The sequence below is a fragment of the Scleropages formosus genome, chromosome 15, assembly GCF_900964775.1.
Source record: "Scleropages formosus chromosome 15, fSclFor1.1, whole genome shotgun sequence".
NCBI lineage: Eukaryota > Metazoa > Chordata > Actinopteri > Osteoglossiformes > Osteoglossidae > Scleropages > Scleropages formosus.
This window is the reverse complement of record NC_041820.1, coordinates 7161893-7181998: the sequence shown is the minus strand read 5'-3', so window position 1 is coordinate 7181998 and position 20106 is coordinate 7161893. Positions and strand designations below refer to the sequence as shown.

The 20106-nt window shown below is 40.0% G+C and overlaps 1 protein-coding gene across 4 annotated transcripts; it reads left to right on the top strand.

The window, feature by feature from the left end:
* The first annotated feature begins 1395 nt into the window (after positions 1-1395).
* tulp4b (TUB like protein 4b) lies at positions 1396-17742 on the top strand. Of its 4 annotated transcripts, none has more exons than XM_018749095.2 (16): positions 1396-1451; positions 4065-4297; positions 5078-5334; positions 6581-6709; positions 7233-7394; positions 8946-9126; positions 9265-9372; positions 9770-9936; positions 10105-10329; positions 10665-10899; positions 11151-11295; positions 11441-11585; positions 11730-11823; positions 11916-12059; positions 12505-15950; positions 16615-17742. In XM_018749095.2, exons 3-16 carry the CDS (start codon positions 5083-5085, stop codon positions 16729-16731), a joined length of 5550 nt encoding a protein of 1849 aa, XP_018604611.1. In that variant the 5' UTR covers positions 1396-1451; positions 4065-4297; positions 5078-5082; the 3' UTR covers positions 16732-17742. The 4 variants fall into 4 exon arrangements, with proteins under 4 accessions (XP_018604611.1, XP_018604445.1, XP_018604521.1 ...); XM_018748929.2 differs by having other exon boundaries at positions 5065-5334; XM_018749005.2 differs by having other exon boundaries at positions 4065-4401.
* The last annotated feature ends 2364 nt before the right edge of the window (positions 17743-20106 follow it).

Below are 20106 nucleotides of genomic sequence, written 5' to 3'. Positions count from 1 at the left end.
GATTTATTGGCATTTTGTCAAGGGTGTACCCTGTTTAACCTTGTGCCACGTGCTTGTAGGATAGGCTCCAGACCACTGTGACTGTGGCAGGGACAAGCACCTAAGTGAGTGAATATGAAAAGAACGTCAAGGAAGTCCTTGAATGAAAAGATCTCAAAACATGTTAAAAAATACAGCTTATACAAGAAATATTAATGGCAATAACCCTGGAGGACATTACTGGCTCTGTGGCCTCAGCTCTGAAGTAGAGCCCAGTGGAATGTTACCCACAACACACACTTGACAGTGCATTATTAAGCATGGTGTCAGGTGATCACAGAAAACATGAGAGTACAGACACTGACTCTACATTTTGATCCAAGCAATCTTATTACAACTGGGACAATTTTACTTTAACAGCTTGGGTCAACTTAACTTTGAGTTGGGTGCAGTGGTTAACTAGTGAAGGATATGGTCTTGCTGCCTGAAAGCCCTGGGTCTGAATCCTGGGTGCTGCTGCAGTATGTCATGGTACTTATTAACTGACACAGTAAGAACGTCCTCTTTTTCAGTAAGTGAATCATAGTCAAGGTGTTTATCTAACGCTGTCAATCAAGTTTGACACAGGCTTAGGGGGTAAGGTTTAGCGCCATCAACTCATGGCGACCGGCTAGCATGGTATTCATGCAAAGGGACGATATGGAACTGGTTTGCTTTCGAATTCATCCGCACAGGTCTTTAAATTATGGGAGGAAACCAGAGCACCTGTAGGAAACCCATATGAACGTGCAACCCTCACACTGGCTGAAATAGATTTGAATCCATGTCCAAGTCACTATTTGCTGCTTATATTAACTGTTAAACCTAGCTAAATTAATACAAATTAATTAAATGATAGGTCACCCTCCATTCTGCACCCGAGGCTTCAGTCAGCACCATGGGCTTACAGCCTTAATTTGTGCACCCATTGGGGTGCTGTAGCATCCCTATCCACATATTGATCTCTCCAACATCCACTTTCAGTAAAATAGATGAAAGATTACACATGTTGCCTGGCTACTGTATATAACTAACTTTACACTCAGTGCTTAATGAACTTTTAATCAGCAATTCCTCCTTAATCTGGTCCTCATACATAATTCATTTCAACTTTATTTGATCCCACATGTCATGTTCTGCATAAAACAAGAACAAACTTAAAAACATAATAATAATAATAAAAACAATATTAATGTCTTATTCTTTTATACATGATAATAATTTCTTATTCTTATTCTTTTTCTTATTCTACAAGAAATAAAAGAGGGAATGACGGTAAAAGCTTCTCGGGCTAGTTTAAGACGAGCGCTGCGCATCTCCTGCGCAAACGTGACGTCACCAGCGAACGCGCCGTCACCGGGGAGTCACGTGATCGGTCACGTGACGAACGGAGCTCAGCGCAGATGCGGAGCGCTCGAGCGAGACGACCAGAGGTGAGCCGCTGCTCGATTAAATGTTTATTCGCTATCATGTCCTTTATTTTTAAACTCGACGAGGGCTGCTGCGGTAGCGGAATGTTTCAGCAGCTTTCTTGTGAAATAGCCAGTGATTCAGTTTTCAGCAAAAATTGAAACGCTTGCTAAATATGAGAAGAAGTGTGATTAAAAAAAAATAGCGGCGCGTGTGTGTGGCGGTGGTAAATTCTGACGTGTCGCGCTAACACGTACCGGGACGGAATAACCTTGTCTTTGGCATTAAAATACTAATAACATGGTAATAGGCAAGCTTAGTAAGTGTTTCGCTCGTTTTGGAAGTGGAAGAGGTCTTTTATTTTAATTGTTTCGAGACAATGGCAATGATGGATAAATCAAATGTGATACAGGTGCCCGCCCAGTCAGGTAGCCGTGTATTTTCTGCTTACACAGCCTCAGCTTCTTATTATTTTATTCGTAATTGGAAAAGCTGTAACATACACACTGTATGTGTTATGTTTAGGACCGTCTTGCTGTCACGGTGCAATATGTTTTACTTGAAAGAAGTTGCAGGTTCAAATACTATGTTGCAGCAAAACTAAGAACGGATTTTGAAGTGATTTTGGTTTTTTTTAAGTAATTTTTGTTTGGTGATACGGAAGCCCATGGCATTACTTCTTGATAACCCCGTAATGTAGGAACAGAAATAAAGAAAGCTTAAAGAGACAGTGCAGCAGTGCTGGACATTGTCATTGTCTTTTTAGTTTTTTTCCCCCCCAATTCTTTTCAGTTAAACAAGGGGCAAAAAATATTTCAGAAGACATGGAGTAAGAAATGAACAATAGTCACATTCTTGATTCTGAATTCATTTGGTCATTTCTATAAAAATGTCGTTTTCCTTGTCATTCAAAGGATCTTCCTGTCACTAAAGGTAGGTAGGTAATCTCAGGTAAACCTGTAGTTAAACAGTAGATATCGTAGTGTTTAGAGTGTCACCTTCCAAAGGATCTGGGTTTGAATCCCAAGCTCCTGGCTTGATCAAGATACTTATCCTGTATTAATGCAACAAAAATTGCCCTACTATATAAATGCCTAAATTATTTTAAGTAAACATTGTAAGTTGCTTTGGAGGAAATAAAATAAATGTAAACATTTACAACTTATCCTGTCTAGTTCCACCTTAAGTTTTGCATATTTTATTAGTTTTATGGGGAAAAGAAGTGTGGCTTTAATGATCTAATGGGAGATAAAACACATTACAGTTGCTACAACGACATTCAGTTACATGGATCTTATGATCCATTTATTTTTCATTCATGTATTTCTCGTTGCTGTTTTCGCACACGTGGCATTTTATTATGATGATAGTCTGTTTTTTTTCTTTGCGTACAAAATGGATTCTGTCCACAGGCACATTTTATGGAAATATATTTTAAAGTTTAATAATCCAAAGCTTGAACAATTCATGTTGATGTATCACTATAAGCATCTCCTAAAGGGTGTGAATATTATTTTTTTTGCATGGAGTTTAATGTTCATTCAATGTGAGTAATCCCTGTTACAGTATTTTGTAGGTGGTCCACATGTGTGGAGAACAATTTGGATAAATGGTGATTAATACACACACACACACACACTGTCTGAAACCACTTGTCCCAAACGGGGTCACGGTGAGCTGGAGCCTAACCTGGCAACACAGAGCCCAAGGCTGGTGGGGGAGGAGACACGCCCAGGACGGGACGCCAGTCCGTCACAAGGCACCCCAAGCGGGACTCGAACCCCAGACCCACCAGAGAGCAGGACCTGTGCAAACCTGCTGCGCCGCCACCACCCCCCATTGGTGATTAATAAAAAGACTAAAATGTTTTAAGGCATAGATATTCTTTCTAATGAACTGGGGACAGCCACCCAGCAGTTTTTCTTTTTTTCATTATGGACTAAAAAATGCAGATGTAAGGGATCAGCCTTTTTAAAAGTCATACTGTTCTTTACCTGGGTTAAACAAAAGTCACCTGAAGTGTGATCTTTGAGGACCAGGATTCAGTTGGCATGGTATGCTGATGAGTGACGGGAGTTGAGAGGCAGCTTCATTGTTTACATGACATCTCTAAACCAAGATAGGGGGGGAAAAAAAAATCTAGCGTAATTCAGTGTTTTGGATGGCACGTGTCCTTTGGGGTAACAGTTCCTTGAAGCTACAGTACTCAGGCTGGAGTTAAGATTGTGTGTTTTGTTTTAAGGCACTTATGAAATGTATTGGGCATACTGCAAATACAAAAGTGGCAATAATACAAGCATTGTCTTGAGACAGACTTTTCAAGCTGTGAGAAGAAGCATGCCAATGAATAAGATGTGCCAGACTAAATAGAGAATATCCAGTGCAAGATTGTACTGGACCACAGCCAGCTTTAAAGTTCTTGTACCACAAAAATGAGCCTAGTACCTTGCTCAAGGCTATAATAGTGCTTCTCCGTGGTTGTGAACCCATAAACTTTCACTTACATGCCAGGCTTTTTACATCATGTTTTTGCTTCACTTTTTACTCGATACAAGAGTAAGTGTAAAGAAATGTATACTCCTAAAATGTAATATTCTGAAATGGTCTAATCTGCCAATGTTGTACTTTCTTTACAGAACTCGTTGGGATTTGCAGCATTCATTTGTAACCAGCGCATTGGAATGGAAACAAAAGGAATAATACTGCAAATGGACCCTTGAAATGAGCTTTTCCATATAGTTTAAGTGACAGAAGTCAGATCTTCAAGAAGCAAGCAAACTGTTCCTTGGTGACAAACTGGATCGACCACAGGATATGTGTGATAAATGTTATTCCGACTAACTGTTGAGTTTCCATGGCTCTGGATGAGGTAATCAAATTGGGAGAACTCAGATGCTGACAGAAATTTGAATGAAGATCTGAGGACAAATTAACAAAACAAAATAATAGCTAATGATGTCCAGAAATAATGAAGTGAGTAGCTAATATGTAGTGAAAACACCTAATCTATATTAATATTTTTTGATGTCTTGCATTTTTTTTTATTAAATTTGATAACTTGCTTGCTTTCTAGATGTGAAGTGTTATTGCTGATTAACTTCTGTCTTAGCTGGGCAAAGCATTAATATTGTCAATGAGCAATATTGCTTAAACATTTAATAACTTACCAGATTTTCTATTTATGGTGTATTGTTGTGTTCTTGTTATGATATTTAGATAATGTTTGAAATATATTTAAAGTAAACATCTAGCCCTGCAGCCACTGTGACCAGTGCATTGGGCTGTTTGTCCTGATCTCAAATTGGGCAACATACTAGCCTACATGTAGTTAATGCAGATTAAAAAGTTTTATATATATATATATATATATATATATATATATATATATATATATTAGTGTAGTAGCTGTTTGCACATTATTCACAGCTTAAATTTATTACAGATACAGATGTAAACTGAAGAAAATGTCATCCATCTTTCTTCATGACACTTGTATTTTAAATAAGCCTGCTTTTTATTTGCCCTGTTGACATTAATGCTGACCCTCAGCTAGAAACACTACAGTTGAATTTACCCTAGCAATTCACTGCAAGGTACTGACACTATACCCAATCGCTTTTCTTACCTGACATCAAGTCTGGTCATTCAGTAGGGATGTTGGCAGCCCTGGAACATGGTCCCATCCTCTGCAGCGACTCCAACATCTTGTGCCTGTCGTGGAAAGGGCGGGTCCCCAAGAGTGAGAAGGAGAAGCCCGTGTGCCGAAGGAGGTACTATGAGGAGGGATGGCTTGCCACTGGAAATGGAAGGGGTGTCGTTGGGGTTACGTTCACGACCAGCCACTGTAGAAGGGACAGGAGCACTCCACAGCGGGTCAACTTCAATCTAAGGGGACACAACAGTGAGGTAGGGCTTTGTAGCTTTTTTGCATCTTGAGGACAATAATGGTATTTATTTTAGACATTGTATACATGTTCAAATGTGTGACTAAATAGACTGAATATACCCTGTATATGTTTTATCGATAGAATATGTATCAGTATCCTTCCCCTTATGAAGAAGTAATTTAAACTTAATATTTAATGTGCTATAGAATGCTATGGTTTGTGTGTTGTTGCATTGTGGTCTTTTTCACGCCATGTGTGCCTTGATAACAGCAAGGTAATTCAGGAAGACAAATAATACAAGAGGTAGATGTCAGAGATCGAGTGAGGGCTTATTTTGAACAAGCACAAAAAAACTCTGAAAACAAAGAGCTTGGGTCTGTGTGAACCTCTGTATTTTGCCTTGACAAGAGGCAAGATATGTCACTAGATTTTGTTCTGGTTATTATTCTCAGATGTCTTTGTGAATGATAAAACATATATGAAGTTATCTCTGTCATTTTCTGTAAAGTCTTAGGTCTGACTGTTAACTGCAATACATAGGCCTCTGTGGAAATGTAATATTTAGAATTTATTCATATTTGTTGATATGTATATGTGCCAGTATTTTCTTCTCTTGTTTATACAAACTTGGACTGATTTTAATGTGTTATCTGCCACTGTTGCCCCTCAGTCTGTTATGTGGGTTAACAGTTTTTAGCTTTTACTGGCTTACTTTTCAGTCTTCAGCAGTTAAAGGGGAGATGGGCATTGATAAAACTTCTACTTTTCCATCTTTTTCTACCTTGATATTCAGCTCTTTGTGCCCATGTGGTCAGTTTTCCAGGAAAACCAGTTGTCTGGTCATTAGCAGTTTTTGTAAACTGACCGCTGTGTTGTTGTCAGTTCTCATTGTATTTAATAGATGTTTCGTTATCAGAAATGTGCTGAAATGCACAGTGATTTATCTTTTCACCTGCTGTAGATGATCATGTACAGATTGCATAACCAAGGAGCAGCTGTACTTGAATTCTGATCTTTGGCAGTAGGTGATTTCTTGATTAAAACTATAGTTCTTTGTTTCAAAAAAATCCTTGGAGGGGGAGCTTTTTTTTGTGCTGTTTAAGTAATACCCTTCATGCAATTCACTGCACTAAGTATACAGTGGAATATGAATGTGTATAATTGTGTGCAAGCCTTTGTAAGTTTCTTTGAAAAGCTTCTTAAAAGCAATCCACTAAAAAAAAAATATAAGTTCAAACTCAGAGGGATGGCCCTGTGAATTTCAGGTTGTTCTTGTCCGCTGGAACGAGCCCTTTCAGAAGCTGGCGACATGTGATCAGGATGGTGGAATATTTGTTTGGATCCAGTATGAGGGCCGCTGGTCTGTGGAGCTGGTGAACGATCGTGGCGCACAGGTGAAACATTTAGTCCTTGTGATGTTTAAGGTTTTTCTGCATTACACAACTGTCTTGAGAATATTTTTAGAAATGAGAAACCAACAAATGCATTCAGCTGAAAGACTAGATGGAGCTGGGATGAAAGGATGAGGGAGGGATGGAAAAACCCAAGAACAGCACAGCAGAACTTTGCTGCTGTCAAGTAGAGGACTGTAAAATTAAAATATGTGCTTTGAAGCCAATAATAGAATTGTGCATTCTTTCACCTTCTAAAATCGTAAAACACTGAAGTGTATGGTAGAACTGGAATTTCAATGGTGCCTTAAGCAAAGTAATATCTGAAGCTAAACCAATGGGGAAGGATCTGCATTTCTAAGTCATTTTTAATAATTCTGGAGCATAAACAGAAGCGGTACTGTTGTGTTAAATATTAGTATGTTAAGAGACATTTATCATTTTTTCCTTACTTTTAAAAAATACTGTACTCTGTAATTAAATTGGTGTAGAGGATCCACTGATGGGAGGTATCTTTCTTCCCCAGGTGAGCGACTTCACTTGGTCGCATGATGGTACGCAGGCACTCATCTCCTACCGGGATGGCTTTGTGCTAGTCGGCTCAGTCAGTGGTCAGAGGCACTGGTCGTCAGAGATCAATCTTGAGAGCCAGATTACCTGTGGGATTTGGACCCCTGATGATCAGCAGGTAATTAGTCTTCTAAGGGGCCCGAATTAGAATTTTTCAGAATTTGATGTGTTTAAAATAGTTATGTTCTCTCAAAGTAGTAAGAACGTGCTCTGTCACTGCATGGTATGCATGTATTGAAGTTAAGGAAATTGAAATGCACTGAAAAGCACTTTAAGACTGTGTGTGTGAGAACATTACTTGAATTTGTCAACACATTCTAAAAAGATGCAGTGTAGTTTCATGTTTTTTTTTCTTCCATACATTGGTGTTTACACTTGGGTAAGTATGTTTTGAACAAAGGTTTAATTTTTTTTAAAAAAATGTTTAATCGTACCAAAGGTTATGTGAAAGGTTACTGTTCCACTAATTGCTGTTTCTGAAACAAGAAAACATTTAATAAAATATTGAATTCTGTGTCTTTTGTTTGCATGTTTTTTGGTTTATTTAATGTTTTATTTCTGTATTTTTTTTTACTTTTTACATCTGTTTTAGCCATCATCCCCCAATAAACCTTATTTGAACTTTGCTCTTGTCTTTTGTTCTTGTCCTTGGATGTTTGTCACCTGATACCCATTGCCAACATTTGGCCATCTAGCAATCATAATAAAAAGTCTTAATCAGTCGTCATTACTGCACTGAAATGATTCTGTAAAATTAAACCAGCTCGTACGTCATTTAAGGTGCATATCTGAGGTAAATTTTTAAGTCTTAACCGTTACATAATTAATTGCATATTAAACAACATTAAATGCACAAGAAAAATCATTCTAATGCTGACCTTATCACTAATTTAATTTGAATTTAATGGAGGAAATACATTAAGAAGAAATACACTGCATTTTTATCCAGTATAAATGGACTTAACCAAGATTTACACTGGAATAGCCATAACAAATATTTGTCCTTTGTCATTTATGTATTGCATAACTGATATTTTGCTGCTGATGCATCACCTCTAGAGACATGATAGCGCTTGTCATATTCCCATACATTTTAGAGGGCTATCATTTTACTTTTAAACTGTTGTAATTTGGTATGAAGTATACAACTGTATTGACATACTTATGGAATATGTGATAGAAAATATGTTTTTAATGTATGAGATCTTTTGGAAAACATCTCTTGAAACCATCTAAAAATGGTCTATATTAGCTTTTACCTTTTAGTGAATAATAAACAGCCAAAATGCTGGCTTTTTGAAATTTGCGTTGTATATTATAATTTTTAAGGCCAATTTTTGAATAATGAACATAGAAATGTGATGTGTGTGCTGGCATACTTTCTTACAGTCTGCTCTTGACAGCCTTTCATAGCAGCTGTAATGCATTTTGATGTTTTTAACCCAAAATTGATGCTACTGGGTGTTCATCTTACACAAGTATAAAAAAATTTAAAAAATCTTTGAAGCACAGGCTAGTTACACTTTGTACTGTCAATGTCTTGTGATGCAGTCTTGGTCAGTTTTGTTGACAAATGTAAAGATTGTGACCCCCCCGTACAGAACCTCATGAGTCCATTCTCATAACTGTGCTCGTGCCTCTGAACTGGACATGTTCTGCTTGGCTTCAGGTTTTGTTCGGGACAGCGGATGGCCAGGTGATTGTCATGGACTGCCATGGCCGGATGCTCGCCCATGTCCTGCTCCACGAGCTGGATGGCATCATCAGCATGTCCTGGAACTACCCCAACTTCGTAATGGAGGACAGCAGTGAGAGTGACACTGATTCTGATGATCACAGCAAACCACAAGGTATCTGCACCTGTGTGAGTGGGATTCAGACATCCTCTAACATACGACGACAGCACAGGAAGCTGGATTCTTATTCACTTAGTTTGTCGCATGTAGTCCTGATCCTGAATGGTCCAAACAAATCCATTTTTTTCCCAGCTCACACCCAGAAGCCCCTTCTCACAGTCACCTTCACGTCTGGGAACATCAGTTTAATGAACAACTATGATGACCTCTCCCCTGTCATCATCCGCTCAGGGCTTAGAGGTGGGTATTCATGATCACATCTAATATGTGCCAATTTGTTTGTCTGACATAAAAGTACACTGTCAGTATCCTGAATTAAAGTGTCAGAAGTGAGTTTAAGGGCAGCAGGAATTACACAAGTTATAAAAGCTGTCCTCATTTTTATACTGATGCTGCATTCTTATCATATATTCTGGGGTAATTTACAGTCTTACAGAAATTAATTTTATAATTTGATCATTAGAAGCTTGGTAACACACATATTAAGCTTCTGCTGGCTTATATTAGTCATCCAGCATCAGTTAATGGATAATGTGATGAGGATATGCCAAGGAACATGGTGTCTGCAAGCGCTTGCTCTGAATCCTGAGCACACCAGATGTCTCCATTGCATTCTACCTATGACGCTTCTCCTCAGATGTGGTGGCGCAGTGGTGCTCTCAGGGAGACCTCTTGGCTGTGGCTGGCCTGGAGAGGCACAGCCTTCCCACAGACCTGGCCTGCATCTCCCTTGTGAAGAATGTCCTTGTTAAGTTCTACAATGTCCATGGGGAGCATATCTACACTCTGGAGACACCTGCACAGGTCAGCTTGCTTGTGTAGTGTGGCATTTCCAGAGCCATTGCAATTTCAAGGTCAATAAAGTGTCCATCCATCTATCTTTCCATCCATCCATCCATCCATCCATGTATGCTTGGTTAATGTAACCGGATGTGTTACTATACTGCATCATGTTTGCCGATTCCATTCCAGCGGCCAATCACCACTGTGTGCTGGGGCCACCGTGACTCGCGGCTTTTTTTGGCATGTGGCCCGGCTCTGCATGTGGTGCGGGTGGAGCACCGGGTGGCTAGCCTGCAGCTGCTGTGCCAGCAGGGCATCGCCAGTGTCCTGCGTGAGGAGAAGGATGTTGGCAAACTCAACATGCCCCCCCGCCTCTGCTCCTATGTTACCACCGCCTTTATCCCTACAATCAAGGTAAATTGTACATATAAGTTCACAAAGAGGAGCAGGGGAGCATAAAAGGCAAGTCATTGTTGATGAGTTAACAATGGGCTGGAGGTTCTGACAGGAACTGAGCTATTACAGAGGAAACGATTAACAAATCTTGTATTAATGTGAATGTGAGAAGGAGAAGATTGGAAAAAGTTCAGTGTGCTCAGAGACAAATCTGTGGCACAGAGCTTCTTGTGAATGTTTTCTGTGTTAATTCCCACCCTGACACAGCTGGTCCATAGGAGGTTTAGTAAGCACACGCTGAAAAGCTGCCACATCTGAGGAGCACTCATTTCACATACCTTTTTGATCCCTAGCCTCCCATTCCTGACCCAAACAACATGCGTGACTTTGTGAGCTACCCCACTGCGGGCAATGAGCGGCTTCACTGCACCATGAAACGCACAGATGACAGCTCGGATGAGGGTGGGCCCTGCTACACTCTCTACCTGGAGTACCTAGGTGGGCTTGTGCCCATCCTAAAGGGCCGCCGCATCAGCAAACTGCGCCCGGAGTTTGTCATTGTGGACCCCAAAGAAAACTTCAAAGCAGGTTGGCCATAGAGTGGGTTTTGCTGCAGGGTGACCCAGAAGGGGATTTTCAGGGGTGTGATTTTACAGCTGTATTGCTTGTACTGGTGTAGTTGAGGCAGTTTAGGTTCACTTTACCCTGAGGTACTTAGCAAAATTCAAATCATTGCCAACTTTTAGATTATTGTTTAACTCCCTACCTGACATAGACCCCTTTGTTCCCTAAATCACTCGTGTCACTTACCCTTAACCTTTTGTCTTTTGCATTTGTAGATGAGGTGTATGGAAACAGCCTGATTTCCTCGATGATCGACAGTTGTAATTGCTCAGATTCTAGCGACAATGAGCTTAACGATGACTGGGTTGGGAAGAAGTCATCCAAGATGTCAAGAGGAAACAAGTCACCCAAACTTTCTAGGTATTTCCATTTCCAAACAGAAAAGAATTTGTTGCACTTTTATGCCGTCGTTATAAATTCTTGCTGGTCGTAACACTGATCAAATGAAAGTGGATTGTTGTATCTTTTTTGATTAAAAATATTTCTATTTTCTCTTTTCCAACAGAATCAATATCGATGCAAGAAAATCCCCTAAGCTTTCCAGGGCTGCACAGGAAATATCTCGCTCACCACGGTTACCTGCACGGAAATCTTCCATTGGCTCCCCTGGTCTTACACGCAAAGAGTTTCCTATAGATGACATTTCTGAGGTATTGTCCCATCAGTATGCTAAGTAGAGAACTTGGGACTCTTTCTGGTTTGTTCTTTGTTTTCATGTAAGTTTTATACAGTTTGCCTTCTAATGTTTCATTTAAGGTACTTTAAAGAACTTTGTGTTTTTCTTTGTTGCACAGCATAATTACCTTGCTCAGGTGACATCTAATATTTGGGGCACCAAGTTTAAGATTGTTGGGCTTGCCTCCTTCTTGCCAACAAACCTTGGTGCAGGTAAGACATGATACTTTACAAATTAGTCTTAATTTACCCATTGAATTTTTGCATGTAGCACCACAAATTGAAATTTATTTTTTTCTTTTCAGTTATATACAAGACAAGTTTACTTCACCTTCAGCCACGACAGATGACCATTTACCTGCCAGAAGTGCGCAAGATTTCTCTCGACTTAATGAGTCTCCCTGTTTTTAATCCCAATGTCTTCAGTGAGGATGAGGATGATTTGCCAGGTAAATTACTAGAACTTGGGGAGTCTGGGGAAGGTTGAGTTAAATTCTTTAAATTAAACTTCATGTTTTCATATAATGCATTTCAGCTCTATGGTATTTTATCTATCAATCCATCCATCCAAACAAAGGCATGAGTTTTAGGTGAATTTGCAAATTTAAATTGCCATTAGAGTGTGACCATGTTAGTGACTGTGTGAACTGTACCTGACACCTTGTTCTTTCTGGGATAAGCTTTGGACCACCATGACCTGGAGCTGGATAAAAAGGGTCTGCTAAAAGAACAAATGTAACTTGAAATTGAAATGGAAATGAAGATGGATGGATGGACTGATTTTTCATTTTAGTTTTGATGAAAATTACAGTGTACTGTATGTACTCCTGATTAAACGTTACTGTGATAGTTTGCAATACTATTGACACTGTCATTCTATATTTGTATGCCCAGTCACAGGTCCCTCTGGAGTAGCTGATGACAACCCTCCTTGTACGGTCAACATCCCCATCGCTCCTATCCATAGCCCTGCCCAGGCTATGTCTCCCACTCAGAGTATCGGGCTTGTACAATCCCTGTTAGCTAGTCAGAATGTTCAGCTTGATGTTCTAACCAATGCCACTGCCAGTGCAGCTGCCATTTCAGGAGTCCCTGGACACAGTCAGGATGCTGGGGCGGCACAATACAATATACCCACCAGGTACCCCAATCCTGGTCAAATGATCTTCAGTGGGTTAGAGATGGGACGTCTTCTAGTTGGGCTTCAGCCCCCTCATCAGCAGCAGATTCAGCAGCATCAACGTCAACCACAACATCATCAACAGCAAATGCAGCAGCATCAACAGCAAATGCAGCAGCATCAACAACAAATTCAGCAACAGCAACAACACATTCAGCAGCAGCAACAGCAAATTCAGCAGCAACAGCATCAACAACAACTGCAACAGCATCAACAAATGCAGCAGCAAGCACATCAACAAATGCAGCAGCAAGCACATCAACAAATGCAGCAGCAAGCACATCAACAAATGCAACAGCAGCAGCACCAACAAATGCAGCAGCACCAACAAATGCAGCAGCACCAACAAATTCAACAGCACCAACAAATTCAACAGCAGCACCAACAACAAATGCAGCAGCATCAGCAACAAATGTTGCAACACCAACAACAAATGCAACAGCATCAGCAACAAATTCAGCAGCAGCAACAGTTACAGCAGCATCAACAAATACAGCAGCAGCAACAGGTGAAGCAGAAGCAGCAACAGAAGCAACAGCATTTTCAGCATCCGTTGCAGCATCAGCAAATGCAGCAACAGTTGCAACATCAGCAAATGCAGCAACAGCTGCAACAACAACAAATGAAACATCGACTGCAGCAGCAACAGTTAAAGCTGCAACAACAGCAAATTCAACAGCAACAGCAACAGATTCAGCAACAGATTCAAGAGATGAGACAGCAGCAGCAGCAAGTGCAACAGCAGCATCAGCAAATGCAACAGCAACACCAACAAATGCAACAGCAGCACCAACAGATGCAGCAGCTTAAGCTCCAAATTCCTCTGCCTCCACTGTCAGCTAGTCATCCACAGGTTGCTTTGCCTCAGCCTCAGGTTGTGATCCAGATCCCCCGCTTTTCTGATGAACACGGATTAGAGAGAAGAGAGCAAGAGCATCAGTTGAAAATCAAATCACCACACTCTGTCCCTCTCCTTCCCGAAGGCGATGCAATGATTTTCAGTGGCCCTCTGGAGATCAGCAAAATGAACCCGCCACCACCTTATCCAGGCACAGTAGCATCTGCAGTTTCAATAGGCTCTGCAAGCCCCAGCAGCAGCAACACCACCCAACCACACTTAGACCTTTGCCTAAAGAAGGACTTTTTGCTGTACCCAGTGGTTTCCCAGTACCAGACCCCTGTAGGCTATGAAAGGATAACAACTTTTGACAGTAGTGGAAATGTGGAGGAGGTGTGTCGTCCTCGCACACGGCTGGTATATAACTCAAGCATGTATCCTCTCCAGGGGCCGGGAAGTTCTGCTACTATGAGAGTAACTTCTGAGAAGAAGAAGGTGCAGCTTCCATATACCTCTGCCACTCTTAATCGGCTCACAATACCACGGTACTCAATACCCAGCAGGGATCCACCGCCATATCCTGACCAGGCAAGTTCTGCACGGAATCCTGGCCCGCAGTTAGATGCTGGACTCATTCATGCCACACTACAGCGCAACCCCAGAGAAGGAGCCTTGAAAGTCCCTCAAATTTCTGCCAAAACTCTGCCTACGAAGTCCAAAGTAAACCGAGTTCTAGCAGCCTCCTACCATCAGAGGGTGTCCAAAGGCTTGCACACTTGTAGCCAGTGTAGTAGTAATGGAAGCAGCACTGGTGCAAATGCTAATGGCAGTGGAACTAGCAGCAGTGGCAATAGTAATGGTATTACAGGTGGAACTATACTGAGGCCAGATTTTCCACTTAGTAGTTCTGCCCAGCTAAGTACGATTGTTGTGCATTCTAACAGCACGTCACCTCTGACCTCGCAGTCCTCCTATAACTTGCTTAGTCCTCTGGAGAATGGCAGAGACAGGACAGAGTACATTAATTCTGCCTTTACAGAGGATGAGGAGCTGAGTCAACAGTGCCACTTGGAGAAGTCTATCCGCCACTTAACCCTGGGTGATGTCAGTCTAACGCTGAAACGACCCCCTCCTTACCAATGGGATGCTTCTGCAGCCGAGGAGATCTGGGTTCCTCGAGAACAAACAGCCTTAACAGCTCCTGCAGGGCCTCACAAACCACCGCCCATCATCCTCAACCCAGATCAGCACTTAAATGTGTCTCGGTTGCCCTTTGACCTTCCACCACAGTCTCCAACAAGTCTTAGTGCTGCCACATTCCAGTCAGGTTACCAGATCCCCTTACCCTTTCCTCCAGGTGCAGGTTATAACGGACCTTCGCTCCAGGCATTGCAGTCTACTCCACAGGCTTGTCCTCTCAAGGAGGTTGTGGCCCCTCTCCCCTTCACTCAGCAGGAGCCTACCATGGTCCTACCCCCTGGCTACCCACCAAATTTAGCCAACTTGTCCTGTTGTTCATTGCCACCTATCTATCCAGGTGCCAGCTCCTGCACTGGACTGCAGTTGCCCCCTACACCCATTCATCCTTGGAACATCTATAGCCCTTGCCCACCAATGCAAAATTCTACAGATACACTTCCCAGCAAATCCCACCAGGCAGTAGAGAAGCCAAAGCTCTCGCCTGCTCCTCCTTCAGATGTCCAAAATCACCTCAGTTTCTCAGAAGCCATGGCAGAAGCTAGTGAAGCGCTCCAGGAAGTGTTGCCTCTGAGTGAGAGCCCTATGTCTCAAAGGGCAGATGAGTTTGGCAAAAAGAGCCGTAGGAGTCTAGACAGCCAAGGAGATGAGGCCAGTGTTGCAGCCGTGGCTCAGGGCAAAGGGAAGAAAGAGGGCCGGGTCCTTGGGGACTTCAACACTCTGATGTCCAGTCCAAGCCTCAGCCGGGAGAAGAAGAAGCCCAAGAGCCAGAAGGAGCAGCAGAAGGCTAAAAAGCTGAACAAGACCAACGAGTTTCAGGACAGTTCTGAGAGTGAGCCGGAGTTGTTTGTCAGTGGAGATGAGCTCATGAATCAGAGCCAAAGTGGGAAGAAGGGCTGGAAGAGCAAGCGCAGCCCACGTACCACCAACGAGCTGGAGGAGATCAAGTGCCGTAAGGCTAATGAGAAAGAGGACAGAGGCCTGGGCAGTCAGGGTTTCGTGTATGTCATGGCTAACAAGCAGCCGCTGTGGAATGAGGCAACTCAAGTGTACCAGCTGGATTTTGGAGGAAGGGTCACGCAGGAGTCAGCTAAGAACTTCCAAATAGAGTTGGAAGGAAGACAAGTATGTGGATAGCTTTTGGTTTACCCTATAAACCTAGTTCCATCTGTACATAATGTGTGAGAATTAAATATATTTACATAGAATGTAATATATAGTAATTGGGTATCAACAGACTTGTTGGCTGTCTTAGTGGATGAACACTACCAAACAAAAGCTTTTGTCCACTTGCTAGAAAGTAGTTTTTGTCACAAGGTATTCAGCAGACAGGTTTCATGAAGAAATGAGGCCCCATGTCTTTCCCATTCTTCTGCAGCAGTTCCCAGGGATGTAGGATACTTGTTGGTTGCTTTTCTTTCATTCTTCTGTCAAGTTTGTCCAATAACAGTATTGCTTAGATTGCCCATGTGTACTCAAACTATTGACTTGGACTGTATTTTTGACAAAATAATGAAATACTTATAATAAGGTCAATGCTACTAACAGTTAACCATGGTTATGCACAATCTCAGCTTAGTGTTGAAGAATTTTTACTGTGAAAATAAAAATTTGATCCATTTGTTTAAGCTTGGACACTAAGTGTAATATATATGTAGTACGTGGTATCATACGTACATTATATAGATTGTTCATAAAAAAAACGTATGATTAGCACTATATCTCTGTGACAGTCTATGATAGTGTTCATAATTTTTTAGCATTAATTTCATTCTGTTCCTTTTTGTAGGTAATGCAGTTTGGCAGAATAGACGGCAACGCCTACATCCTGGACTTTCAGTACCCGTTCTCAGCAGTGCAGGCCTTCGCTGTGGCTCTTGCTAATGTCACCCAGCGGCTTAAATAAAGAGATCATTGCTGTAATCCAAGAGCAAATTGGTGGTGATATCACAGGTTTCTTATGCTGCCACAAAAAGAGGGGCTGTCTGTATAGTTTGCTTGCAGGGGGAGTTTGGATGGGAGGGTGGATAGGAAGCTGGAGGCTGATGGATGGTTTGGAATCTTTCATGAGGATACTGGCTTAACTTAATGCATTTGCTCTTCAATTTTTATGCTGCTTTAATGTATAGAAGCTGGTGGAACAGCTGCCCTCTTTACAGGCTGCCTTATGTAACTTTCTTAATTTCTACAGTTAACATTTTTTTTAGCCCTTCAGACCATCACTAAAGCTTAATTTACTACAACTGGCTGTTAAATGAGTGTCTTATACTTAGAGATCTTAGAGTTGTTACTGGGCACTGAAGTTGATAGCGCGAATTAAGTCAAAAAATAAACTAATTTTGTCAAAGTATTATAATAATAGATAATAAACATTTAATTTCATGTAGTATTTCACACATTTTAAATATGGATCCACAGTTGATTTAGAGAATATTGATGTCTTCAATATGTGTCTTAGAGCACTTTCAATTGACTTCAGCACTTTTAATTGATCTGTATTTCCACTGTATGCGAAAACCTATTTAAATGAAGAATGCGAGTATGTCAGCATTTGACTGACCATAATTTTACATATCCAAAGACATGGTCCATAACAGTCATGGGAATTTGTAAATGTTTCTGTTCAGTGACCTTTTCTTGTACTTCATTGTATATCACTACATTTCATCTGCTAAGAGACAGGGAAGCCTGTAATTATTAACCAAATGACAAAGAAATCTCCCACTACTCCTAGTTTCAGTGTGTTAGTTAATGAAATTACATAATACCAAACCAGAGGCCTGATAATTTGTGTGTGTTTATGTATATTATCAGCCTGATAATAATTAATGTGCTTTGCTTCAACTATATCTGTAATAATGCATTTTGTACATGCACATATAAGATTTTTTATTTAAAAACCAGTACAGAAGTAGGTATTCAGGGTGTTGATGTTAGTTTTTTGTATAGTTTGGTTTTTAATGTCTTTTTTTTGTTGAAGAAACATGTAACTTGCTAAAACATTAGTTGGTTTTAATATGGAAGATCCCTTCAAAAAATAATTTAACTTGTTTTTCAGAGAAGAAAATGTGAACACATTTTAAATGAATTAATTACTCATAATCCATTGCTTTTACTGGTATATCTTCTCCATGATGTAAGTATTGCTGCTTTGATTAAGTCTCAGAAAAGACAAATCAAATATTACACATGTAATTCTGTATTTTTTAAAAAAAACTGGACAAGACAGTAGCTGGTCAAAATGTTTGTCTAAACAAGCTGGAATTAACTCAGTACAAACTTTTTACTGCTTTGTGTTCATATTATATTGACTTTTTTATTTTTATTTACATTATAGCATCTACTGTACTTTTAAGGCTTTTCTTATATTGTTAAAAATGCATATGGGTTTAATTTTAATCTCCTGTCACTTCTGTGAAGTAATTGACGAGGGGCATCCAACTTAGCATCCACAGTCATATACATGCAAGGCACCTAAAATATTTTTGCACATAATTCAGTGGTATCATTTCAGACTGTTATGTGGTAATATGTAAATGTTTATTTATTCTTTCATCTTATATTTATGCTGCTGTCTCAGTATGACTGAAGAATATGTCACAGTGGGCTGTTAAATTAGCATGTACCTTGAAAAAAGTGTAAATATTAAAGAAAAGTGCAATCCATGACAGGAGGAAATTACCTCGTACACAGTGGAGTTATGGTGTATATTGAGACAGTCCCGAATTAAACACAGAGATGTTTGTTCACTTGGGACAATCTAACAACACACATGGTCAGAAAGAAGTGACATTCTTCAACCATGTGAGCGAAAAATACTCACCTTGCCTACACAGGCCTAACCAATTTCTACATTACAATTGCTGTCAAAAATAAACTTTAGTCACCTTGGAAAATCATCTTTTTGATGAGATTTGGGTTTTTGACTTTCTTTAAGGCAGTCAATGTGATAAACCTTTGAGTAAAACAATAAATGCATAAGTACTTGAAAATTATTTGCAAAGTTATACCAAAATGTCATTTCCTCAGATTACTTTATCATAATTAATACATGTGTTTATATCTTATGCTTTTTTCATATAGACAAATTTCCACAGACATGGCAAGTCAAGTATCTGTGCTGTATTGCTTTACTTTGTCTTTACTGCAGCCCTGCCTGGACGAATGGTTACTGATGTCAGACCGTTGGTGAGCAGTGTTATTTAAAATCGTATTATTTAAAGAAAGAAAGAAAAAAAACTATTAAATAACTAGGTTTGTCTGGAAATTGACTTTCGTCATGATGCTCTGAGTTAGATTTCCATTGTTTTTTTATTTTTTTCTATGTACGTTTCAGATGCTGTACAATGGGACAACAATCACTGCAGTACTTTTTAGTCATCATCATCACTGACAGTCATCGGGAGAGATTTACATGCATTTTTTGTTTAAATCATATGTAGACACACAGATTGACTGTACAGTATCTGAAATGCTTTACCTAAAGTCATTCGTTTAGTGTTCCTGAGTTCATATGAGATTAAAAAACATTATAGGGCTACACTATGTAGGCTTACCTTGTATCAGCCATTTATCTGTGCAATACGTTTTAAAGAATGTCTAATTTTAATGGCACTTTTAGAGGTAATTTGAAAAATGTGAGAACTTTTTATCCTTACACTAAACAGTTCATTTGTAGAAACGTTTATTATTTGAAAAGATTTTTCTTGTGTGCTGAAGGCACTATTAGACACCGCTTGTCATCAGGTGTTACTCCAGACAACTTGTGTCGCAACTGAAAGAAGTACATACGTACATGCTGTGTGTTCAAGTGTAGTAGCACAGGAAGTGTTTGTCAAAATAACTGTCTGTGTAATTTGTGAGGTTAAAAAAGACTTTATTGGTATTATAACTAAATATATAGATTGTTGCCTTTGGTGAAAATGCCAATATGGAGTGTTTGTTTATTTATGGAAATGTCACCTGTGATGGTTGGCTGAGTGTTACATGGTAATAATTTAACTTTTTCTACAAGTATGATTCTTCAGTCTGACAAAAAAGCAACCATAAAATGACCAGATGTTATGATCAACGGTTGACTTTGTGTATATGACCTGACCTATATGAATACTTTGCAGTTTCACCATTTAAGCAGAATCTGCTTTACAAAATATTTTGTTTTTAACAGTAGAATGATAAAAACTAAAATGAGAATCATGCCTGTTTCTACACATGTTTCAAGCTTAACATGCACTTTTTCCCTTTTTTATTGTAGATATTTTAAAAAAAAACATTGTTAGGT

Bases quoted from the DNA above. Each gene is read 5' to 3' on its own strand.
- tulp4b (XM_018748848.2), top strand. From the start codon at position 4,381: ATGATGTCCAGAAATAATGAA. The intron at 9,127-9,264 runs GTATCTGCACCT...TTTTTTTCCCAG, and splicing joins TGATCACAGCAAACCACAAG to CTCACACCCAGAAGCCCCTT. The intron at 11,586-11,729 runs GTATTGTCCCAT...TTTGTTGCACAG, and splicing joins CTATAGATGACATTTCTGAG to CATAATTACCTTGCTCAGGT.